General features: G+C 43.5%; 1 protein-coding gene across 1 annotated transcript in view; it reads left to right on the top strand.

The window, feature by feature from the left end:
• Nucleotides 1-27117, top strand: part of LOC103257640 (exocyst complex component 4) — a 230683-nt gene that overhangs the window by 118693 nt on the left and 84873 nt on the right. Inside the window, exon 4 of the mRNA XM_008055332.2 lies at nucleotides 3395-3573. Coding sequence (XP_008053523.2) covers nucleotides 3395-3573 — 179 coding nt within the window. The remainder of the gene's footprint in view (nucleotides 1-3394; nucleotides 3574-27117) is intronic.

Genomic DNA, 27117 nt, shown 5'->3' with positions numbered 1-27117 from the left:
ATCTCCAGTTTTCCATGCTGGGATTCTTGACATGCTCATTTGGAAGTTTCATCATTTGTGGTGGGACTTTCCATTTTTCTCTTAATTAAAAAGTAAACATGTTTTTTGGAGAAAATGTGGAAAGTACAGAAAAGCACAAAGCATGATCCACTCACACAGCATTTTGGTCTGTAGATATTCAATATTTTATCAGTTAATATATTTAATTACTTTCTTACTCATTTCATAGAGTGTGTGTAGTTTTATAAGTTTATTTTACTCAACTGCATATTGAGTTGAGTAAGCCACACCAAACATTTTTCTATGGTATCAAGTATTTCTTACTTTATAATTTCTAATAACTTCATAGTTTTCCACAGTGTGACTATACCATAATTTAGTAAATCACAGGATTTAGAAAAGGTTTGTCAAGCAGCCAAAGCTGTCCCTTTAAGGTTATTCTAACACATAAAACCTTCCACCAAGCTCATTGACCCACACAAATTCTCGAAGGAATGATTTTGTGTGTGCGGAATGGTTATAGCTGTCTGTCACTCTGCATGTGGTTTCTGTGCTCTCCTCAGGCTGTTGGAGATGATTATGGATTTCTGTCAAATGAGACGTCTGTCATGTATCCAATATGAGGTGGGGTAAATTTTCCTCATTCTGTTGCTCTCTTGTCTGAGGGGGTGAAGCAGATCTCAGGGAACCCAGGGAAGTGGGCCATACAGCTTGCGAGAAGCATACCATGGACATGCCTGGGCCCGGGACCCCCAGGCCAGCAGATCAGATGTCTACATAAATACATTTGTCCTGATTGTCACATCCACCCAGGGCTACACAGCTGTGTATAAAAATGGCTCCCAGCCTAGTTTTCAAAGCTGTCAGCCTTTCCTGTTGCTTCTTAACTACCAGCTCAGAGGCATTTTTTGTGCTGTCAAAGACAGTGATAGGACTAGGATACATAAGGGCAGATTAAGAAAACTAAATATTTACAGCCTGACTGAGTGACAGCCCAAGGGGAAGTATAAATGTCTTCTGGGCCCAAATCATGGAGGAGACCTTGTTTTGCTTTTCCCAGTAACAGGATCGTAGGGATATCCAGATTCACAAAAAGTCTTCTGAGGATGACCTCACTTATGCTAATTGGAGAATGGAGTCAGTTAGAATTGTGTTTCGCAGCTACTAGCAGAGACTTGAAATAGAAGTGACATAAACAGGGTTTCATCATCTCTGCTGCCACATGAGGCTCCGAAGCATCTTGTCTGGGACTGCACTGCAGCTCCACGACGTCACCTGTGCACCAGTGACCCTGTCATGTGGCTCTGTTATTCTCAGCGCTGGCTTCCATGTTCAAGGTCACCTGATGTTTGAGAAGCCAGCCGCAGCCTCAGTCACCATGGCTGCCTCTGGAAAAGGGGGAGCAGAAAAGGTCCCTACCAACACCCATTGCTCGAGAGTGTCCTTAAAGCCTGTCTGCTGATTTCAGGTTCCGTCTCACTGGCCATCACCACTGCAAGAGGAGCAGGGCCTTGTAGTGGGTTTTGCTTTCTTTCATTTTCAGGTGAGCACACTGCTGACCCTGACAATATCAGGGTCCTTTTACCAAGAAGGGAAGGGGTAAGGGATACCGGGCAGACTGCTAGTGGTTTCTGTCACAGAAATTCACATCTTGAAGATTCTGATGAAAATCCAGATACAGTGGCATACACTATGTGTTCCAACCCACTTGTCAAACCAGCCCTGCTTCTCCTGGGGACTAGTTAGAAATGCAGAGCTCAAGGCCCCTTGCCAAGCCCGTGGCAAGACCCCAAATGAGACTGGCACACCCAGGTTTCACACACTCAGTCCGCTGTGCTTTGTTGCTTCTCATCCACTGGGACTTTTCTTTAGGAAAGGTGACTTCTGCTGAAATCCAAGGGCTCATTGTGGTCCACTACTTGGTAGCACATGCGTTTTTAGTGAGCGTTTAACTCACAGTAGTTGTTTCCTTCCACACTGGACACCTGCTGTAGTGCTGGGCACTAAATGCCTATGTGCCAGTTAGGCATCCTTCTGACTATATATCAACTGTTATTAATCACTGCTTGCTCAAAACTTAATGTGGCTTGTTCAACTTAAATAAAGCCCTTGCTTCTTCTCACTTAAGGTGTGTTAAATTGTAACAGCTTTGGGACTTACAGAGACTTTCCAGGTAGTTGCTCCAGCCTCCTCCCGTCAGCTCTGCTTATCCACCCTGTGTCACTGTCCTGAAAAGATGGGATTCTGTTTTTCTCCTGACATTCTTAGTCATTCTTTTCTCATTCAACCTCTTTCTTTTTCTTTTTTGGAGTGTTTTTGTTGTTTGTTTTTGAGACAAATTCTGACTCTGTTACCCAGACCGGAGTGCAGTGTTATAGTCATAGCTCACTGCAGCCCCGGGCTCCTGGGCTTAAGTAGTCCTCCTGCCTCAGCCTCCTGATTAGCCAGGACTACTGGCATGTGCCACCATGCCTAGTCAGTTTTTGATCTTTTGTAGAGACGAGTCTCACTGCATTGCCCATGAATCTTTCTTTTTAAAAGAAAAGAGCTGTAGAAATCAGGCAGCCTAGGACCCAGCCTGGCCACTCATGTGTCATGTGGGCAGAACTGCTAACTTTCTGAGCCTCAGTTTCTTCTTTTCCACTGTGGCTGTGACACATGGTCTCAGAGCCCTTCCAGCTCTGTCCTCCGTAGACCCTCTAACTCTATTACTTGGGTTTTCAAGCTCCCAAAACACTTTGACGACACTGGGCTTGGTGTGAAACCTTCTTGGCTTATTTCTCCAGTCAGTAAAAGGATCCCAACAGTTTTTGCCTAGTTTCTCTTTTCAAATGCTGACTGCCTTAATACTTCACTTTAGTGGCCTCAATCCTTATTAGAACAAGTAAATGAATGAACAGATGAATGAGTGAAGCCTTCCATCCATCTCAGTATAACCTTATTTCGTAGAGAGGCTGCATCCTCTTTGCCTTTGAACATTATTAAATATTTTTCTCACCTCAGATTAACTTGGCTGTTTTGTTTTATTATAATAAACTCCAAGCCATGTGCATATTTATACCCTGAGCTGTTCACTGACTTCCATAGCATGAGAGGAGGCAAAGGAAGAGCCCAAGAGAAGCATGGAAGCCACCCCTGGGCCTGTCACCATGGAAGCCAGGTCCATGCTGTCTCCTATGGCAAGAACAACCTTTGGGGCCTCTTTATTTTCCCAAAACCCCTGCCCCCTGTTGGAATCATGTCAAGCAGGCATGGGGTTGTCTTCTTACAAAGTGAAGCCCAAGAAAGAGCCTGATGTGGAATAGGATTATGGCTGCCCTGTGCAGCCTTAAAAGCCACCCAGTCCTGTTCTCCATGCTGTATGTGAAGTGTGTGTCTTTGATTTGCTTTTCAGGGCCGCCTTTGGCAAGGAGTCTGAAGTTCTTATTGGGAACCTGGGTGATAAGTTAATCCCTCCACAAGACATCCTTCGCGACGTCAGTGACCTCAAGGCCCTGGCAAACATGCATGAAAGCTTGGAATGGCTTGCAGGCCGAACAAAGTCTGCCTTCTCCCATCTCTCCTCATCCCAGAGTAAGTATCTAGCGGGGGGCTGTAGTGGGCGGTCAAGCAACAGACTGGGCACTTCCACCTGGAATGTCAGTGTGCACACCTGTCACCCCGTGGGGCGGTGGCCCAGTTGTGAGAACATGTGTGTGAGAATTCTGCATGTGATGGGCCACTCCTGCTTTGTGATTTGAGAAAAGTGACCAGCCTTGTCTGGAGTGTGCGAAGCCAGGAAAGCCCGTGTTAGCGTGGCTTGACATTAAACCTGAGAAGCTTGAACTCATCTAAGATTGAACCACTGTGTCTCAAAGAGCGAAAGCAACACCTTTTGTCTCCTATGACAATTTCTCAAGGGCAAACTGTCTTAGAGCTCAGGGCTGCATGCACAGCTGATGTTCTTATTTCAGCTTGATATAAAGCTAATCTTTTTATTAGTCACAGAAGTGATTAAGGTGCTAGAAAATACAGATAGTGAGGACAACAGTCATTCTGGAAAATAGATGGCTGAGAAGTGACAATTATAGATTTCAAGGAAATTAAGGAACAGGATGTGAAATAAGGGGAACCTTTTTCTGTCAAGGACCAATGACTCAGAGAGAAATAATTTGAAAAGTTTAGGGCACATAAACTTTAATAACTTCAAAATAAATAATTTTTAAAGCAGTCCTTCAGGAATATGGATTGCACAGTTAAAATAGAAGCAAATAAAAATATGCAAAGAGGGACTAAGGAAAGATAGATGTATGAATGGAGTGGTGGAAATAGGATAGAAGAGGCAAAAACAGCAGGAAGGAGAGGGAGGCACCGTCAACTCTGGATTAGGGTCAACTGTTAGATGAGTGTTAGGACTCAGTGAGCTGTTTGCCATCACTGCCTTTGAGGCGGTGTCATTACTTAATGAACCATGTTTCCAGCCTAGAAAAGATGCAAATGAAATTCATGGGGGTAAATTATTCACTTGTTCTCCTGCAGGCCCCACAGCAAGCATCTAAGGAATCCCTTGACCACTCACTACGCACATGTGCTTGTGCTGATTACACACCTATTGAGGGGGGACAAGGGACCCCAGGAGTGGCTTCTGAGGGAGATCACGTCATCTACTTTAGAAGTCTTCCTAAAATGTCACCATTTATGCTTTTAAAAAAAAATACTACTTTTTATTTTTTTGAGATGGAGTCTCACCATTTCACACAGGCTGGTCTTAAACTCCCAGGCTCAAGTGACCCTTCCACCTCAGCCTCTCAAAGTGCTGGGATTACATGAGCCACAGCACCAGCTCTAAAATACTACTTTTTATCTGATGACAAAATTATCCATGTTTATTCTCAGAACTCTATAAGAATAGAGACTGTGTCTACCAATTAAGGATAACTTGGGCACAGCATTGCATCTGAGCAGATTCTTCACACGTCAGTATCCTTGAAGGCCCCTGAAACTTCCTAGCCCTGTAATATCAGGCACTTATATTACAAGCAATAGTTTCAGTTAACCATTTTAACTCCCAGCCCCACGCCCCTCCCTCCTCCCCTCAAAATGTCAAAAAGATCCTGCTTTTTCTTTGCTGACTGCAACATGCGCGGCTCTGGGAAGGGGCCAGAAGGCTCTCTTCCTGGTTTCCTTTGACTCCTGCAAGTGCAGGGCTGTGTGGCAGGTCTGCTAGTGAGGCTTGGAAGGGGCCTCTTCATTTAGTATGCCACTGGTGTCTCATACTTACTAATACATACAGTCTCCTACTGCTAATGGCACAGCATTCCAGGCTTCTATTCTGTCTGCTCTAAAAGGACCCCACAAAGCAAGGTAGTGCATCACCTGTGCAGCAAGACCTGGGTGAGTCACGCAGGTCTACCTGGCACCAACAGTTTTCAAAAGGAGACTACTAACTCTGTAATTGCACAATTTAGCTGTTGTCTTCATATCACCAGGACAACTGGGTGTAGTTGATGTCTAATTCCTGTCTTTAATCATCTCTGCTATTCTGACAAACATCTCTTCTGCCACGCCCGTGAACACTTTGTCTCATGTGCGCAGTTCCATTTATAATATAAGTTGTGCCCTCCAAGTTCCTTTCAGGGTAACTATTCTACCCAGTGGGTGATTTAAGTGACTGTCAGCATTTTGACGATGAGTGCAATACCCAAGTGAACTGTCATCACTGCTTGGGGTGTCTTTGCTGGTTCATCCTGCCAACCCCAAGCCTGGCTCACCCCCACTTGTCTGCCCCTTGCATTCCCAGGAGAGAGGCCCACTAGTGTTTATAATTTGAACAGAACAGGAGATTCTAGATCAAAGCTTACTTCGACTGCTCCATCAATGTGATGTTAGAAAGAGAATAAGGGGCAACTCTTTACTACTGTGAAAAGTTAACCAAAAGATGGCCACAACAAACGTCTTTCTGGGTCTTGAGACTGGACAGAATGAAGAAGATTCTAGTCAGGAAAGGAAGAAATCAAGTTAAGATTAATTTTCATCTATTCCTTACTCTTCATCCTGTTAATGATTTGGCATGGTAAATGCCCTGTGTTATTAAACTTAGGAAGCCTTTGATGTGACGGGTGGAAGGAATCTGCAGAAGGTTATTTGTATAGTAGAGCACCTCAGGTAGGACAACAGGATACTCGTCCGCCGAGCACATCTCATATTGTCCCGAAGAAAGTGCTGTGTGTTAGTGGCAGGGCACAGTGGGTCGTACATTGTTCAGATGAGAGTTGATGATTTTATCGGACGTAACTTTTCTACCTCTTTTGGAATTTACCCAGATGCCACTCCATCTGGCTTCTTCACATGTGAAGGGCCTCCTCGCCTCACTGGCTGCTGGCCATGTCAGAGGCACTGCTCTTATTGTTGTCCTCCCTCATTCAGTCCAAGGTCCCTGCTCCATCTCTTCTGGCATCCCCAGTCAGTCTTTCCCGCACCTGCTCCACGTAAGATTCTGTCAGTTGAAAGTCACAGACTTACTGAAAGCAAAAGAATGCATTGACCTGTAAAACTGATTAATCAAAGGGCTTCAGGAATGGCTGGATCTAGAGGCCACAGACATACCGAGTGCATGCACACGCGCGCACACGCACACACACACACACACACACACACACACACACACACACACACAGTCTCGGCATCTCACTCCTTCCTCTAGAAGCCTCTTCTTTCAGGACCTGCTGTGACAGACATGCTTCAGTGCAAGGAGGGTGAGCAGCTTCATGTTTAGCACTGGGCATTCAAGACCCAGGTTTACTATATCCTCTGCCATTGACCACAATTCCAACCTTGCAGTAAAGGCACAAAATAATGCCTGGTCTTTTTAATAGCTGCTCTCGGTTAGAATCCTCAACAAAGACTTTGAAATTGTTATGGTTAAGAAAACTCTCCGAACAAATTATGAACTACATAAAAACTGTTAAGCACGCCTGGATAGTCCCATTTTAACATTAATGGCTTTCTTTTGTGCCTTACCCTTTTGTTCTAAGGATGGATTGTTTCTAAAATTGACTACACAACACTGGAAAGAACTTCAGGGCTTGGCTTGTCCGCCTTACTTCCTCAGGGAAGCCCTCCTCCCTGTCTTAGGCTCTTTAAATCTCTAGGACTCAAGATTCTGCAACTCCTGGGTCATATATTCTGCTGCTCACACCAGGTTGTTCGCTTATTAAAGCCCCCATGCTTCAGTCTAAACCTCTTTCTTCTTTGTACTTTCTTCAGAATTTAAGTGATGTCTGTTTCCTCTGTGAAATACTTTAATGTATCTGAAAATGTTTCCCTGTCCTGTACCTTCCCGTCTCTGGCCTGAAGGTTCCAGTCTCCGAATCAACTCTTGTCGGGTTAGGGGCCTGCTCAGGCCCACGCTCCCTCTCTCTGGGACAGTACTGGGGCTGTGACTTTTGTGAGTGTGGGCTTAGCGTGGGGTTTTTTGACCTCAGTGTATCCGCCCCACGATCTCTTAGTTCTTGTTGCTGAGTTCTTGCTGATCCCACTCACATGAATAATAAAAGGTAAGAAAAAAGCACTCCCTGGTCTCTTTCCATCAGAGCAGGCACAGAGAATAGACATTCCTTTAAAATAAGGGCAGATGAATCTCACAGTCCTGGGTCCTGGAACTGGTCTGGGAGTTGCAGTATTAGTTGTACAGTTATTTATAGACTTCTTCCTTAAAGTAGAAGCCTTGCTAAGGATCTCGGAATTTTGCACATGAGGAAATTAAGGCCCAGAGTGGTCACACTATGTGTCTTTGCCAAACTGGAACACAGAACATGTCTTCAAATTGCATTTAATGATCTGTCTACTACATCGGTTAAAGCCACTAGCTGAATCTTTTGTACCATATTCTTATTAAGCCATTCTAGGAGGGTGGCCATATTTTAATGGAAGTACTTTGTTGCTTACGCTTAACTTGTGATCATTTCTGATCATTTTCTTGTGCCTAAGCAGAATTTCCACACCTTAAATAGGGATCACTGTACATATTCCTTTTGAATTTCATCTTAGTTGTAGTAAAACGTCTCTCTAATTTGTCACTCTATTTTTGTTCCACAAGTATTTTCTAAGTTAGAAACTCCATCTGTCTTATCATTCTATGTAATGTGTTCTAGATGTTGCATTGTGCTGCGCAGTAGCCACTGACCTTGTGTGGCTATTTGAATTTAAATTAATTAAAATTAACAGTTTAGTTCCTCTGTCACACTAGCCATATCTCAAGTGCTCAGTGGCTGTTTCTGAATAGCACAGGTATAGAGCATTGCCATCATCACAGAAAGTTCTGTTGGGCAGTGCTGTTTATCATTACCTAGGTCAGTGATAAAGGTTTGAAATAATGTCAGTCCATATACTTTGGCTTTGAAGTACACTTGAAATGTCTACCTAGTTATATGAAAACATGGGTAACTACTTTAATTGTCCAGCCTCCAAATCATGTGTACCCCCTGACAGAAGATGGAGGTTTTAGGACCAGCATGATCAAGATTTTTCCTATTGATATTAATTGATGCTAAAGGACTTGAAGGGATTTGTGATCAAATAAGCTTTGGAAGCATTAAAAAGCATCAATGATAATTCTATACCATAAGATCTTTAATATATTAAACAGGTAATTACTGCCACGCAGTGCAATTCTCTCACCCCGGAGCATCTCACAGGATTCTTTGTCCATGAAATAACTTCTGGGCAATACTGCCCAGTGCTGCGTTGATTTATATAATTTGCTCAGAATCTTCTCTTACTCTCAACAGCATCAGATGCAGGGCAGATGTTCCACTACTGCAGGAACTTAATTTCATATTATTGACAGAGTCACACACCATCCGATGACTTCTCTTGCAATTTCGTTATTTGATTTGTTTAGTTATTTTTAGAAATGTTCGAGTCAGCGGTTATAAAATGACCTCGGTTTCACTCTTGGCCTGTTTCAGACTTCACTGCTCCGCTGGCCTTTTCCCAGTCACTGTGTTTTCCTCATAATTCTTGAAGAGTCTAGCTTCAGAATCATAACATCACGCTCAATCCATGGACAAATGTTGATATATTCATTGCGGGGCTCCTGGAATTGACTTTTTATGAAAATCTAGTTATGAGATTTTCAGATTTATTGCAGAGTTATAAAGATGGCACAGAGGGCGCCCTTGAGTCTCTCACCTGCTGTCCCCTGTGGTTGACATCTTTCATCACAACAAATGAACCAGTGTGGACACATGATTATTACCTGAAGGCTGTACTTTGTTCAGAGATTCTTAGCTTCTCTCTGATGTCCTTCTGTCCCGGAGCCCACTAGGATCCATGCCACACCACACTTAGTCGTTATAACTCCCTAGGCTCGTCTGGACTTTGACAGTTTCCCAGCCTGCCTTGTTTTTGATGACCTTGGCAGTGTAGAGGAACTCTGGGTATTTGTATAATGTCCTTCAGCATGGGCATATCTGATGACGTTTTGTGGTCAGACTGGGCTCATGACTTTTGGAAAGGAAAACCACAGTGATAAGGTCCCATCCTCATCAAATCATGTTGGAGTACGTGCTGTCAGCATAACTTATTGCTGATTGTGTTCCACAGCTGGTTTTCAGCCTCCAGTTTCTGTGATCCTCTCTAGGCGGGTCCTTCTGAAGTCTAGATCCACTCTCCAATTTCCCATCACAAATTTATTCTTTCTAGCGGCTACTTTTTAACTTGATAGATGTGCCTTTGAAAGCCCAGGGTTTGGACAAATTGAATACTTGCTTAAACAGATGGTTGTCTACCTTAAACAGTTATACAAATGATACTGATGGTAATCTCATGTCGTCCATGGGACTTTGGGAAGAGCTGTTCTTCCTACCCTGAGCCACTTGCTTGGGGCCTGCAGCTACTTCTTGGCTGCCACATATGCTAAACACCCCTTGATAAACATGCAAAACCATATCCATTTCAAACAAAGCCATGCTAGATCTAAAGAGTTTAGCCAAATTTTCCTCACTAAAAATAAAGTCTTATTTTTACCCATTTTCATTAGACTCTAATGTGCAATGTTGACTCAAAACCAACTCACAAGTGAGGTTCACTTCCTGGGACATGTCCTTGTAGAGCTGGCAGTTCTCAGATGACGCTGCACATCACTTGTAATGGGTTGGAGAACGTGAAGTTACTGATCTCAGCCCCAGAGACTAGGATGGAACTGTCTGGATGTGGCGTGGGCAGCAGGCTATGCCCCAGACCCATTGAACTGGAGGCTGGGAGCATTGTTCTAAAGTGTTCCCAGCCTTTTCTCCTGGTAGAATCACCTGTGCTGTGAACAGCTCCCCAGGCAACCTCAGCAGACAGCACAGAATTAGAACCACTAACTCGGGGCCCTTCAACATTTCTTTGTCCATCTCTGTGGCTGGGGAAATGCTTTGTAGTTATTTTGCCAGTTATTCTATTCTCAGAAGCTTGGGATTAACATGATTTCCCAGTTTATGGAGAACACCAGGCACAGAGGTATTGTACTTTGTGTCCATGTCAGAGTCAGGTACACTTCTGCTTAGCAATTGTAACATAACCAAATGTCACCCAAATTTGATTAAAAATAAAAATGCTCCTCATATGCTTTGCAAGTAAAACAAGAAGGGCACAAGGAATCCTCTCTACACAACAGGCTGCAGTTACCAAGCCTATCAAATGGTCGTGGAAGTGTCTACCACCCAGCTGTATCACTTAACATGAGACAGAAAAACCACAAGTACATGGCTGTGCAGTTACCAGGATGTTTCATGCATTGCCTACTGTGCTTTAACGTTTCCTAGAAGATGGAATGTGACTTCTGAGGCCAGAGCTCACTATTGTGGACTTTTCCTACCTTAATGGTAAATGAAAAGTGAAATGCAAATCCTTCGGCTGTGTGTTTTTCTGCCTTGGCACAAATGAGAATAAAAACTCCCTCCCCAAGACCTCGTGGGACACTGTCCTGTGCCAGCTTTGCTTTTGTCAAAGCATTCAGCAGAGTTTCCTTGTCATAATTTCATCTGATTCTTTTTAATTAGAACTCTATGCGTGGTAATTCCTCTCTCGCTTCGGTATTTACAAGTTTCAAATATTTGTTGACTGTTATCAGACAGCTCCTCCCGGGCACTGCGAGCCCACCTCCTGTCTGAGTTTCCTAATCAACTTTCTGGGGTTGGACGTCCTGTGCCCTTCCTGGTTTTTCAGTCTTATTAGTTGTCATTTTCTTAAGCTGATTCCCATTCTGTGACTTCATTTCTATCATTCTTTTTTGCTTATTGATTATACCTTCCAAATTCACTGTTATTGGTTGATTTCATGATCATGCTGTTCACTAAGAAAAATGAATGACTGTCACTATTATGTGTATTCATGAGCCTCCCACCCACTGTCCAACTAAACATTTGTTTAGGTCCTGTCTAATGAACACGACTTGTACTTCTGTATGGGCCTTTCTCTCTTTTAAACATGATGTCTGAGTATGCTTCCATGTCGTTCTCAATGTCACAGCAACTCATGTTTTGTAGGAATGAAAACACCACTGATAATTTTATGGCTCAGCTTTGTCCATTTTCAGTCTTAACTGTACTCTGTTGCTGTTTACAAACTCATTGAAGTTTATCAAATTGAAGCGGAATTGTGTAGATGCCCCTGTGCTCAGGGTCTTGGCTGATTGTCCTGACTCTTCTGAAACCCACATTGCCGCCAGGAATGGAGATGCTGCTTATTCTTTTGTCTCCCAAGGAATGCCACCTGGACCTCTCTGCCACCTTCTCTCCGTCAGCGTGCTGTAGCCTACCACTGCTGATGGCCATCCACACTTCAGCTCCTTTGAGTGGAACACATTTTAAACTCCAAGCCACAAGGCTTACTCCTATTTTAAACATTTCCACTCAGTTGTCTTCCCTTTGCTTTCACCAAGGCCCTCCCATGGCTCCCAGATCCTGGTTGCTTTGGGCTGCCTTCATACCTCCGTGTCCCCCTTTAATTCATGAATCCTCTCTCATCCTCCCTTGGTCTTGAAAGTACAGCACGTGTCTACCTTTGAAGTCAGACACACCTGAGGACAAGTCAAATCAGGTGAGTTGATGTCACCACAGGGAAATCTTTCAACTTTTCTGAGCCAAATAATTCTTCTCACCTGTTAATAGAAACAGCCATCGTGCGCATCGGTTTGCTGAACTGTCAGGTGAGATGAGATGATGGCCTTGGAGTCTGTAGCAGTATCTGCCGTACACACAGGGCACCACCTGTGGCCTCCTGGGCTTCCTTCCATGAGTCCTGTCACTGGGGCTCTTGTTCATGGTCCTGGGGCTGCACCTTCCTCCTGCCCTTCACCTCAGGTTGTGTGGTTGCTTTTAACACTACGCTCACATCAGTCTTCCTGAATCACCTCTCCTAAACTGCAGCTCCCACCCTACCAGAGTCCCCAGATGTACCTGAGTCAGGGGAATTTGAGAACAAACGCGTGTCAAGAGCCCGCAGGTGCCCATTTGAGAGGCCAAGGTCAAATTTGAAAAAGGCACGTTTTCCTCAAACTGTGAAATGAGGGCTCAGCTACTATTGAAAACATGCCAGATCCCAACACAGTTCCCTACTGTCAGCCAGCTGGTCATCTGTGGAGTGCCCTGTCCCGTGCTAAGACCTGATTAGGAACAGGTTCTCACCTACCCCTGCAAGGAGCTGATCACAGTGGTGGAGCTGCCCAAGTTCTGAGGGCGTTCTGTGTGATTATGGAATTCCAAGCGCCTGCCCACAAAGAATTATGTGGCTGTTTCTTTGAAAACGCCAACATTTGTATCCATAAGGAAAATATTTTATTAAAATATGATAGCATCATGGATGCTTAAGTGTGGTGTCTGTATCTTCAAGCAGAACTATAAAATGACAAAAGGGAGAAGAAATATGAATGAAAATCTCTGGGAAAGAGGGAAGCAGAAGAAGTCGGGAAGCAAGAGTCAGTCCTGGCATGGCTCACTGAGATCGCAGGGCAGACGAGGAGATGTGAGGTGTAGAACGCACGAGCCTGGGCCCACACCCTGCAGGGCAGGGAGGAGGAAGGGCTGCTGTGACAGCATGGCCCAGACAAGACATCTCAGGGACCGATATGGTCACCAAACAAACAGTGAGCAGCAGTAAAGTTTCTACCCGAAGGCACTCATGTTTCTACTCAGGCCAGGCTGTTACCTAGAGCAACAGTTGGGTGCTTTCAAGCTTGAGGAAGCCCAGGAGCCAATGAGAAATTGTGACTTAGTGACTCCTGGCTGGAGACAGAGCGTGTCTCTTCATTTTCCCACTCTTGAAACTAAGTTTAGGCCTTCTACAAAATGCAGTCGTTGAGGAGAGGGAGTCCTGGCAGGGAGGCCAGAAGGAGGCCGGAGTCCATTGGGGAACACTCCATCACTGGTAGGACTGGATTTGGAGAAGGTTCTACATGTGAGCTCGAAGTGCCTTTTTAAACAGCCTCCTGACTAATCAGTGGTACACACAGACTCTCCAGGCTTCCAGCCTGGAAGGTGTCATGAAGGGTGGGGTGTGTGAATGTGTAATCATGTAAATGGTCCCAAAGGACCGCATGGTGATGGCACTTGGCATTGAGATCCCATTTCATACCTTCAAGGACCTTTTACTCACTGATTCTCAATCTCTTATTCCTGTTTCAAGCTGCAGTTGACAAGCTAGTCTTTGTTTTCTCAGTCTCACAAGGCATGATCATGGAATACAGAAGTTAAGCCAGTTGTGCAAGTCAGAATGAGCCCATAACAAAACTCTAAGCCACATGTGACCATTCTCAGAGTGCAGACCAGAGTGTCTGGAAAAGCAACATAATCACCTATTGCAAGTGACACAGTTTGGAGAACACCAAACCAGCATGCCTTTATTTCTCCGAGTCACTACTGTTCTCCAGCTGTCCCGTGACATTATGTGACTCACTGAGAAGGTGGAGTATAAGCTCTGTGCCTCCTGCCCCCAGAGGACCTGTTTTGGAACCAAACTTGGTGGTCATATATTCAGAAAAAGGATCCTTTATTATCTTAAGTTCAATGCTGCAATTGATATTAAATATCATAAATTATATAATGCAAATGTAGAGGAGCTCCTTCTCCACGTGAGGTGCAAGTGTGTATCAGGAGGCAGTCTCCAAAGTGCAGTGTTGCTTATTAACCAGCAGATGCTGTGTACTTGTGTCTTGGAGTCTGGTTGTTGAATCCTGGGTGGATCTGACTAGAGTTCTTAACTAACATCGTAATCTAATTTTTATGAAAGGAAGAATAATGAGGATTTTTCTGTAAGACTCATGAAAAACCTAAGTGTCTTTGTAGAAACCAAGAGTATCTGATCAGATTCTTCAAGGAAGTAAAAGTCCTGTAAATGTCAGAAAGATGTTACATGCTGAAAAACCCTTTTGGTCAAATTCATCTGAGGACAGTACTATTTGTAGGTGACTTTTCAGCAAGTCTGTCAAAAGCTTCTTGCTACAGATAAAAATTCAATAACCTTTCACTGTGGATGTGCCACAATTATCACTCATTTAGAAACAGTCCCTCTAATGGAGTATTTTATCAAGCTGGACAGTCTCTGCATTGCTCATTATTTGGTGTTTGCTAAGCTGATGGCTCTCCCTCAGCACTTTCTTATCTCTGCTTCTTCAGAATTGGATTTTATATTTCCAAACCAGTCAGATATGACAAGTCATTTTCTTCCCTCTTGTCTTTTAAGAAACGCAAACTTGATTTCTTTTTTCAACAATCACCACTTACAGATTAAAGTTATTGGAAATGTCTGTATTAACTAGTGCAGGGACGTGCAGTGGAGGGCAGATGCATTTTAATTGCAATTGGGGTTTTCCCCTCTTCTTTCTCATTCTTTTTGTTTTCCAATATGTGTGTAGTCTGCCTCTCTTTGGAACCTCCCAGACTGCTAAAACACACAGAGTATGGCAGAGATGAGGTATTAGGAAACCTGATGTGGTTAGAAGACACAGCAAGGAGAGTATTATCAGAGTTATTATATCATGGAGCCTCCATGACGTGGTGATAGACAACATGAATGGATCTCGGTAAATAGAGACTGTCTTTATCTGAGAAACTTTCTCAAAGGAATATGATAAAGTCATTAGCCTGTCGCCCAGGGAGATATGCCAGTTCAGACAGAGACCCTGCCTATAGCTAATTTGGGGGAATTTTAAATATTTTAAGTCTAAAAAAAGTTCTACCTGTCGTTCTGAAACAATTTTAAAGGATCTGTATCCTTTACCCCAAGGGTTGGGCCAGAAGAAGTTGGCCAAACGCCTTCCCTCACTGGGAGCTCCATCTGCAGGCCTGCTAAGGACCGTTGGTTCTGTCCAAGATAGTCTCTGTCCAACTCTAGGGAGTTGCAGAACTTCATTCAAGAAGTTTGATGACAAGATTTTGGCCTTTTGTGGATACAGTCTTTCATTAGTTGTATCAGAATACTGAAAAAGATTGTGTTAGAAAATCTCACCAAAATATTCATTTCAAGATGTATGGATTATTGTTGTAAGCATCAAGCAGAAGTAACACTGGAATCTTTCTTTGTACATTACTAATAAAGGCTTTCCTTTCAGACAGGCTTTACAAAGAAAAATATTTGCTCAACCTTACGCAAAGAAAGGAGATGCTTGTCATGTCTGCTTCTTAAAGAAGGAGTGTGACTAAAAATCCACCATGGTCTTATTTGTTTAATGGTACCACAAGCCCAATTAACGCATTTGTTCAAGCCAACAGCCTTTTAGCTTCTCACAGAAATCTTGGAAGTGTGTTAGAGAAACAGTCCCACAAAAGAGTTCTGCATATGCTGCTGTATCTGCCTCTCTCCAAGAAGCAGAGTCCAGGTCACGATGGACAGATGGCTGCCACAAGCATCACCAAGGCCGGAAGCCCCGCCCGCCAGCTCCCATTCCACAGCACCCATGGGAGAGGGCTTTGCTTTAATGCTGTGCCCGGCTTTCTATCCCTCAGCACAGCCCTGCCATGGAGTGCTGAGGTAGACTCGGTGTCTTCCACCCGCCTGCCTCCTTTCTGGTCCTCAGCACCAGACTGGTTCAGTGGGCGAGGCCTTGTCCTAGGACCAAGTACTTGAGACTGCTGACCGCCATTTGCATTATGAATCCCTCACAGGACAGTTGGAGGGTCAAGTCAACTAACAGAAACGCAACATCTGCTGCAGAACCAACAGTGAGCACTCAGTAGATGGGAGTTTCTTCTGCTGCTTCTCCTTTCTAAAGGTCTTTTTTGTTCATCTATAGCCATCCTGAGAATGTTCTACTTCTCACTCTGATTTTGCTGCCAAGATTTTGTCCATCATGGTATTCAGTGTGAAAGGCCTAGGTCTGCCTCTCGTTTATACCCTTCCCTATCCTTCCTGTTGATAACTGGGTCATTCCGCTTGATAATGTAATTTCACTGTCAAGGGATCTTTGGTTTATTGCACTTGAAATTAGATTGTGAGCTCTTAAGTTTAACAGCCTTCCAAAATCCACATGGCCTTGGAACTTAGGTTGTGTTTATTCAGGGCCACCGTGAGTGAAACTCAAGGTCTGGCCTCCAGTTCTCATCAAGTGGCTTTCCCTGGCAACTCAGGAGTCAGTGTCACAGGAAAAGTGAACATGAGGAATCAGCCGTCTTGTGGCTTTAGTGAGGACTGCAGCAGAGGGGAGAGCCATCTCCCTCCAGGGCTGAGAGATCTGGAGCACCAGGCCTTTCAGCGCTGAGAGACCCTGTGTGTCCTGAGGTGGCTGATGGGAGGGCTGTAGTCCAGCTCTGCCTGGGCTCAGCTGGGCCTCTCCACAGGGCGCAAGGATCTGCTCAGCTGCTTACTTCTCCCCTGCTGCCTCTGGGAGCTCTGGGAGTCTTAGATATCTCTGCGAGGAGTGTCAGCTAGGAATGGAAATTTGCATTATTTCTTTAGCTTATCATTTAACTCATTTTAAAATGCATAGTTCAGTAGCATTAAGTGCATTCACGTTGTTGTGCAACCATCACCATCATCCATCTGCAGATTTTTCATCTTCCCAAATGAAACTCAAGAATCATTAAGCAATAATCCTCATTTTTCCCTCCCTCCAGCCCCTGATGACCACCACTTGGCCTCCTGTCTCTGAACTTGACTACCCTAGGTGCCCCACATAAGTGGAATCAAATTCTGCAGTGTTTATCCTTTTATGACTGACTTATTTCATGTAGCATGGCATCTTCATTTCATCCATGCTGTAACATGCATCAAAATGTCCTTTTTTAAGGCTGTGTAATATTTTATTTGTAGTTAGACCTTTTGTTCTTCCAGTCATCCATTGATGGACACTTAGCTTGCCTCTGCCTTTTGGCTATTGTGAATTATGCTGTTGTGACCATGAGGGTGGAAATATCCTTTTGCCTGCTCTCAGTTCTTTTGTGCGTCTAGCAGAGATGAACCGTGGCAGTGAGGAACTTGAGAGCAGGTGCACTTCACGTGCATTTCTACGTGCATCCCGGCCTCCTGACTGCACAGGTAGACGATGCCTCTAAAGCAGAGCTCGGCTTTTTCTCAGGTATGATGACAGCAACCTCTGCCAACTTCTTTGTGTCATTACACCTAATTCTCGTGATCTATGAAGCTCATGTTTCCTGGGTCTCAGTGGTGGAGTTGGTCTGCAAACCTGCGTGTGAGTGGCCTCAGGTCTCGTACTGTTCACTACCACACTCTGCTGCCTTCAAATGAATCATTATTCTTTACCACTCCTTGAAATATAAAGTTGAAAAAGCCATAGCTATTGCCCTCCTTTCACTCTGAGAGAATTCAGAAGTTACAGTAGAAATTTAAGCTCACTGTCCTGTTATCTGGGTCAGCTATTTATTCTGTGGGCCCCGTGCCCCCCAGGGAGTGTGTGAAACAATACATTGAAGCATAGGAAGAAGACATGAGACCATTAAAACTGATACAGTTAGAAGCAACGTCAGTTTGCCCTCACTGGGGCCACATATCTGGTACTATGTGGAAGTATCCCCGGGAAACCTTGAAGGATCCCAGAGCAGAGAGGGGCTAGTGTTGGCACCCTCTGCTATATTAAGCTTTCCAACATTTTGTAACATATGCCTGGTGAAGTAGACTTATGGATTGCATTTTCTAGTTTTTCTCAATTCACCTTCCCAAAACAGGTAAGTGACTTAAAAGGGAAACCATAGGTTGACAATATAGGCAGGAATGAGCAATGAGACATGACTAAGCTGATGTGGTCTTGCACCTGGTGGGACTCTTTGCCATCACATTCTGATGTTATCTAAATAATAATATAACCAGATGACTGGAAACAGGCAGAGTACCTTGAACTTGTCAAGAGTCTTATTTGGAATTATGGATTTACATCTGTAGTCATTGACATGAACTTTGTCCTAAGTGTTTACGTGCCTTGAGATGTTAGCTAATATCAGTTGGAAGCCATTATAATTAGGAAGACATTTAAGAATATCACTCGTTTTATCTTTAGCTTATCTTGTATTGATTCCTTTTCTAGTTAGATTTTTATTGTATATGATGTACTCAACCCCTAATATATGAGTTAATTTATGGAACTCAGCTGGTCTGACTCAGCAGTATTTTGCTGTTAGAATATGTGGTAAAAGCAGCTGGAGATCGTTGCTTCAGTCAGTATCTTGTCCAGGTGAAGTTGTCATGGGACCAACGATTGAATTGCCTCTGCTTTTTGTGTCTTGTTGGCTTTTTTTGGTTTGTTTTATCTTTGGTGAACTCTGTGAATTGTATCTGGAAACATGGCATAATTAGGACTTTGGCGGACAGACTCCGGATTCTTTCCATGTAACTGAAAATAAGTGGTGAAAGACAAAAGTGACTCAAATAGGACAGAATTTCCTGACAGAAAAGTAGAGATTAGCAACAGTTCTTCCTCTGGGGAAGCTCTTCTGTCTGTTCTTATCAGTGCAAAGTGAAGCATGTGGTGGCCAAACAAGGCTCTGTTAGGGTGTATGGGAAGTTGGCCTCTCAGTTAACTGTTATCTGGCACCTGCAACAAACCACGCAGGTATTTTTCCACCATTCTGGGAGATGACCAGACGGTCTTTCTGTGCTCAACAGCTGTGTTCAGCTGGAGCTCAGCCAGGGCTACCTCATGGGGAAATCTGGGCCTCCTTCTCCTGGTGGTCTTCGCCCTGGGCTGCTTCAAGGCACGGAGACCTCAGGGAGAGCCAAAAGACAGAAGTGGAAGCTGGAATCCCTGAGGCCAGGTCAGGCTCTGGGACTCACATGGCAGAATCTCTGCCATGTCCTGTCAGTCCACATAAGCCACAGGTCAGTGGACACTTAGAGGGGGGAGAAGACTCCACTTCTTCATGGGAAAAGCTGCAAAGGATTGTGACCACAATTAGTCTACCACACCAGTGAACCATGAGGAAGCAGTAAAGATATATCACTTGTTCATAGTTAGGTGCTTTGGCCATTCAGAGAATGTGTTTTCTGTGCATTTCCTTATAGAAAGCATTGTATTTTCCAGTTGATAATACAATTGATTTGGGGGGCTTGAGGGGTCAGTGTGAGGATGATGTAGACCAAAACACAAAGTAATGCCTCTTCTTAGTATTCCTCAATGGCATACTCAAAATGGTCTTTGTATTCATGGCTTAGCATGAACTAAATTAAGTTTCCCATGAAAGATATTTCCCTAAAGTCAAAGCTCTTCTTCCTTTCTTCATTAGAGATTAATTTGTAACATGTCTCATTGAATAGACTGTTCGTGGGGATTTTTTTTTTTTTTTTCAGTTGGCCCTCTTATAGTTTTATTTTTAAAAGGCAGGATAATTACAACCTGTAAAATGTCTGAGTGACCCTGAATAGCCCTAGGCAGGTGTACAGAATACTGGCACTTCATTAATTCCATAGATATTGGAAATTTTAAAATAAATACATATTAACTAAAATATCTACCATAACTTTAAAGTACCTAATTTTGAAAAACTGTGGTCTTTAATCTTCAATAAATTCCTGGTGGCAAAGCATAACTTAGTCTAAATTAGGATTTTCCTTATAAGTGTCTAAGAAGTTCAGACCACTCTGATTAGGAAATCAGGATTCTTAAATGTGGTATTTTCTGTGCTTACTATTTGGGTAATGGGTAACTCCATGATTTCCTTTGTACACTGACCTTTTATGAAGGATCATTTCTTAACGTTTCACATCATGAAACAACAAAAGTCTTCATCACCAGAAGCTTTTGTTAGCTTCAGCAAAACCATTTGAAACATCCAAACAGTTGAGAAATACATCCCAGTGTTACACTTGGAGGGCTAAACAAGAATCGTGAAAATAGCTATTTAGCTTAAATTCATTAGGGGGCAATTACCCATGCTGCAATCCACTTAATTTTCTACTTTCCACACTGAATTAGTCATGTGAATTAGTTAACAGTCCAGCCACCACTGCCAGATCAGTTAGCAGCAAGATTCCTTTTCCTCCTCAGGTGCTGCCTGTGGGTCTAGATGTTGACAGGCCAGACTGAGGATCAGAGTCGGTAGTAAAGCCAGATCAAGGCATAACTCCTTGTCCATAGCAGGTACACCCTGGATGTTTCATCAAACTGAATTAAATTAAGAAGAGGGTCCTGGTGAGGGCTTGAAATCTCCTACCCTGCTTTTATGTGCTGGATTGGCTACTCAATCAAATGAACCCATCTGTTTTCTTACATTTGCAAGTACCACCATTCCTTTCCCACCCCTCACATTTCAAGCACTGATAGTAACAACTGTAGCACAAAAAGGTTCCTCTCTACTCTTCACTCTGTTAAGAATTAATCTGAGAATTAAATGGTATGATTGCCTTTGCATTTCCATGGTATTTTGGTTATTAACTTTCATATTTAAAGCAAGATGTTTAATTATATGCCTTGCTAAATGTGGATTTTATTTACTGAAAATAGGTTATCTGACCTCCCTCTTTGACGTGCCTTTCTTTTCCTTAAACAACCTTCCCTTTAGTACTTACTTTGGCACAAATAATTCAGTCAATGAATTATGCATGTGTTATGTTCCAGACATTTTTTTAACCCCAAAGTAGGAAATTAGCATAGCATTATCATTGATATCAAAAGTTAGATTTTCTCCTGTACTTCACATACCTGTGCCACTGATTCTATCAAAATTGCCACAGAACACTGGAGGTTTGGTCTCCAAAAATGATAAAGTGGAGATTTCTTGAACTGCCAAACAGAAATCATAGTTGAGGGGGAGGATACTATAATGAAACTAGGCAGAGTTTGCATTAATAACTGTTCAGACCTCCCGTCTTTCCCCTTTTGGCTGGTATCCAAGTATATAATTTCAGACAAAAGACTAAAAAGTCTTCCCTGAAGAATCTGATGAGGCTGGGAGTACGGGGGAGGGCACTAACATTGTGGTTCACCAATAAAAGAGACTATCCAGGTTACCAATGAGGATGACGATGGTCCATCAGCCACATCTCCACAGACACAAAACTTCAGTTGATCTCACTGGAACATGAGCAGACAGCCAACAACAGTAGACGTTTGAGGAGTCCATATAATATGAAACACAGAGACCAAAACAAACAGAAAAAGCAACTTAGAGGAAACAGGGATTACCCAGCAAGAAAAAAACTTAAAAAAAAAAAGAAGAAGAAAACTAAAGTTAATATTCCTAGAAGAAATAAGAAAAGATGTTACATCCATGAAACTAGAATAGTATACTACATGAAAAGAGCATTCAGAAAACAAGAACTCTTGGGAATAAAAAATAAGAAAGTAAAGTAAAACTCTCAGAAGAAAGCGTAGAAGACAGAGTTGAAGAACTGTCCAAGAAAGTAGAACAAAAAGAACAAAGAACTCAATGGAACAGTCCAACAACTAAATAATAGATCCACAAAGAAAAGAAAGAGGAAGGAGCCATCAAAAAAAATCTAAGAAAACTTCCCAAAATAGAAAACATGAATTTTCTAGTGGAAAGGGCCCAGTGGATGAAAACAGACCTAGATTCTCACCAGTCACAAAATTGCAGAACCCTCAGGATAAAGAGAAAATTCTACAACTATTTTAAAAAAGTTTTTCTAGAAAGGACCAAGAAGCAGAAATGCAATGACTGTCAGAAGTAACACAGGAAGCTAGATCGCAGTAGAAAAACACCTTTAAGATTCTTTGAAAAAATGGTTTCCAACCTAGAATTATATATCTAACCACACTAGCAAGTGATTGTGAGGGAAGAATGCAGACATACAGGTTTCAAAAAGGCTTCTCTTCCATGCAGACTTCTGCAGAATCTACCACACTGGAGAATCTGCAGAATCTGGAGTTTACATAAAAACAGGAAGACATGGGTGACAAGAAGTGGGGAATCTAGAATGATGATGACAGGAGCTGCCAGTATAACAGGTCTGCCACAAGCCTAGGAAGAAACCAGCCCAGGGTATAGCAGCTCTGGTCTCAAGAGAGCCCTGGTCAGGACGGTGTTGACAGAATACTCAGTGTGTTTAAGTTTTCTGAAAGGAGAATTATTTGATCCGGCTACAGTTTGGAGTTGGATGACTCCTCAGCACATAGAAAACGAGTAAGACTGTCCTAAACACCAGCGAAAACAACCTTGAGCAGGGTGAAAATGTGTGTGGGACACTGTATAGCTTTAGGCGTTGGTAATACTTATCCAGCCACAATCACGTAAACTTGTTGATATAACCAGAATTGGAGAAGCTGCAGTGAGAGGATTAATGGGAAGAGTGTGTCGTAGAGGGGGGCGTCAAATCCTCATCCTTCGTGGTTGATTGGTGGAATGGCAACCAATAAACCTGAAAGGGGAAAATCACAAGCGGCAAAGTAGGCAAGTTGCTTAACTATACCAAGAAGGAGAAATACACTGAATGGGTCAAAAGCGGTTTTCTGGTTTTATATAAAAACTTGTGAAAACTGCTTGACTCTTTAGTCTATGTGCTTTGATTAAAATAAAACATCGTTGATGGACCCAATCAAGAAAGAGCCTGTTGTCCACAAAGTTCCAAGAGTTCTTCCTGAGATCCAAAAACTAGAGAAAATAGAACTTCCATATGTCAGCTGCATTCTGGACCCTCAAAATGTCTTCTGTGAAATATGTGGCAGGAGGTGCTCTGTGATCTGCCCTCATTGCTACTACTGACCACTAGACCCAAATCTGATGAAATAATATATTTGGGTGGGTGGGATGATAAAAGCTTGACAACCTGATATTTAGTAAGATCCCAGGTGGCTTCTTCTGCATCCTGCCTCCTCCTGGACATGCTATCTTGACCAAGGTATGTTCTGGTTTCATAAAGACAGAGCGCTGAAACCAAAGACCAGGGCTCCACACAGTAGGATGCATGACAAAGCAGATGGAACTGACTTCTGTTCATCAGTGGTGCTAACGTGAGATACAGGAGAATCCTAAGAATTTGTTTTTTGGGGGCATAATTAAGAAATGTTAAGCCTGTATAGTGTGTGTGCATGCATTAACAAATACACGTTGGCAACCTCCTCGGATCTCCTCCCACTGTGGGAGCTTTTCTGTCCTCTCAATAAATCCTGCTTTCTAAAAAAAAAAGAAAACACATTTATGAGAAAAATTGGTAAACAAAACAATGCAAATATGTAATATGTCAAACATTCAGAGATATAACATCACATTGCCCACAAGTAATATTATACACAATTCACTCTTGGGAAGAGATTTCTACAAGCTACTTGATAGAGTTTTGGGGGCAAATCCCCCAAGAGATATAGTAATCCTGCTGAGGGATTTAACATGTCTCAAATTGCCATCAACAGATCAACCACAGAGTCAAATGTTATGTTAGCATATTTTGCTATTAGTAGATAAATGGTCAGGACTTGAACTCTACTTTTTTATGATCAAAACATAAAAGTATTAGCAAAGCATTTAACTTTCTGATTATTAGATCACAGAACTTCCCAGACTGGCAAGACTTTAGGTCATTCATCAGCCCAGTGATGACAACTGCTGTCCATTGAGAACTTGCTAAACAGGAGGTGATATGCTGAGGGCTTCGGAATACCATCTCTTGTTTTCACAGCCCTGTGATAATAAGCATGGTAGACAGAACTCTCCCCTAAAGATGACCACATTCCACTCCCCAAAGCATAGGACTGTGTCAGGCAAGGGGGGATTGAGATGGCTGGAAGCTTTCCTGAGTAGGGTGATTATCCTGGAGTATGCAGGCTGGGCCTGGTGTGCGTGCAGAGCCCTTAAAAGTGGAAGGGGGTCAGGAGCAGGTCTGAGTGGTGCGGTGTGAGAAGGACTCCACCCGACCTTCCTGGCTTTGAGGATGAGGAAGGGCCATGACGCCGGGAATGCGGCAGCTTCCACAAGCTGGAAGAAGCAAGGAGACGCCTCACCCCTGGAACCTATAACACCCCTGTAGGCCACTGAGACCCCTGTCTGGAATGTAAAATAGCAAAGGTGTGGTATTTAAGCCATTAGGTATGTGGCACTCTGCTATGGCATCACTAAGAAACAAACACAGTAATGCCTCCATTTTCCTGGTGGCAAAAAGGTTTGAAGATGGAGTAACTGCTCGAAAGCCATGTGAGAACATGTGGCATGGGCAGGACTGAGATCCAGGCCTGCGTGACTCCCAGCTCAGGTCTTTCCGCTGCACTGATGGCTGACATTGACAGATCCACAGCAGGAGGAGGCAGGCTCAGGATGTCCTTATAGCAGCCCGGGGGAGAGTGGTGGTTGCTCTCCCTTCTTGGAGGAGGAAATGGAGGCTGGGAGTGGGGGAGGCAGCATTTAAAGCATACAGCCAGACTCCAGTGTCCGTGCTCTTATCTCAGTGCCACTCTGCTGTCTTCTAGTAGTTTGTGGACGAGTAAACTGAGTCACACGTCATGGTGGAACTATAGCCAGGGCCAGCCCAGGTGGCCCCCTGCCCCATCCAGGGCACTATCTTCTTGCTGTGAAAATGCAGGTGAAAATGCCAGAGCAAGCAGAGATTCTCAGGACAGCTCTAGTAATCCCGCGCGCCTTTGGGAGGCTGAGGTGAGTGGATTGCCTGAGCCCGCGGGTTCGAGACCCGCCTGGGCAGGTGAGACCTCATCTCTACAATAAAATAAAAAAATTAGCCGGGCGCGGTAGCGCACGCCTGTAGTTCCGGCTACTCAGAAGGCTGAGGTGGAAGGATCACCAGAGCCCAGCAGGTCGAGGCTGCGGTGGCCGGGAGCAGCCACTGCCCTCCAGTCTGGGCGACAGAGTGAGACTCCAACTCAAAAAAAAAAGAAAACCAACAGCTCTAAATAGAAACCGATGCGTTTGCTTTCTTTCTTGTTAGTGTAGTCAGTTGCCCAAGAAACTTTACACGTGCCCAGATCTTTGCTGTCAGAGCTAATTGTGCAGCTCCCAAGTAACTGTCCTGCCTGCATCTTGCTTGTGGGGCTTGTTAACATTCCTGTTACTTCAGAGGACATCACGCACCCGGTTACAGTGTCAGTTGGGCAGGACCCTCAGGTTCCCTCCATCAGCTTCTGTAGGGACAGGCCCACGGTGTCTAAAAGGCTGTACTCTTATTTTCTGGCACTGTTGATGCACAATCTAAAGTTAATCACACAAACAGCACTTATCATGCAAGTTAAACAGATTTAAATTTAAGCAAAATGGAGTGTCACCACATGTGCTTATGCCAGATTCGTATAATTCTTTGGAGGTTTTTGGAAACATGAACCAAGCCATTTACGCTTCATAGGAACAGATTATGTCATTTGAAATCCTCAATAAAAATGCAGTCTCATATTCTACAGATGGGTGTCATTTAATTAAAATATGTATTTAAAATGCAAAGGGCTACATTAATTCCACACGGTGGCTGAGATTTTAATTGCACTCAAGTTAGGAAATTTTGAGTTAATGTTCCCCTGGCCTCTCGTGTGCAGCCTCTTAGAGCAGATGTATTGTGATCCAAAGAGGAGCTCAATATGTTTCACATGCTGCACAGTAGAGGCGGCTCGAAGAATCTAGGGTGGCAGCATTCTAAGCAGGAAACCAGTCCTGGGGAAGGGACACGGCAGCCCGTGACTGTCTTCCTTGGGGCCTCCTCTCCACCAGGGGCCCCATTGATGACTCACTCCCGATCGGGCAACCCCAGAGGTGTTGGTGGTGCTCCCAGTTTTGCTTTGGTGGGAGATGGGAGGCATCTATATTGAAAGTGCTCAGAACTTTGAAGTGCTCATACATTTTTTTAAAAACTGGATACATTTTAGGGTATACACTAAATGTTTTTAAAATGTTAATTGACCAACAAAAAAAAGATCAATTCTGTTTTGATGTAATAAACTAGAAAAAATATTCCACAGTAGAACACAGACATTTGAAGCCCTCAAGAACTTCTCTATAGACTCAAGACAACCCAGCAGCAAAAGAAACACCAGCACTCAGGGATTTTTCTGACAAACAAGGCAAGGAGTGAAAGGAAGGTGACAAGTAGCAAACGTGAGTACCAAACCCCAGGGAACTGCTGCAGTGTTGAGGACCGGGGTGAAGGCTAATAGTCTGCTGAACTTACTGGGAAGTGATCTAGGGTATTAAGGTATCAAGAAGGAGAGAGAGGAGAAGCCCCTGGAAGGAGAGAGGGAGTTGAAACTGGCACTGAGGAAGGACACTGTCCTCTTGGACAGTCCATTGCTTCAGTCCTGTGACAGCTCTGTGCCTGGAACATGGTGGGCTTGGACGTTCAGTGGTGAGCATCAGATACAGGTCACTCTGGGGCCCGCCACTTAGTAGGGTCATTGTCCACATAAGCTTGAGCTAAGTCAACACAGAGGCTTGTGTTTTATTTTTAACATGGTTACCCAGGAAATTTTGAAGATTATGGTGAAGAGAAGAAAGGATGAATCTTAAGAATGAGAAGTACAGAAACAGGGACTTGTCTTATGTATTTTATGAGACTGTTTTTATTATGTATGTATGCCCCTGTGAAATCTTTTTAATTAAAATCTGCAAGGCTAATATGAGGCAATATGCAAGACAGAATTTCAGGTTCTTAGAAAAATAGGCAGCATGTGAGTCTTTGGGGAAGAAAGTAAGTGCAGAACCTTCTTAGAAAAATCAGCATAAGAACCAAAGAACTCAAACCTTGTGGCTCCTTGTCTAGCCC

Source organism: Carlito syrichta, unplaced genomic scaffold (assembly GCF_000164805.1).
Source record: "Carlito syrichta isolate Samal-C Ts95f unplaced genomic scaffold, Tarsius_syrichta-2.0.1 Scaffold301825, whole genome shotgun sequence".
NCBI lineage: Eukaryota > Metazoa > Chordata > Mammalia > Primates > Tarsiidae > Carlito > Carlito syrichta.
The sequence above is the reverse complement of the archived record's forward strand: the minus strand, read 5'-3'. Positions and strand labels throughout refer to the sequence as shown.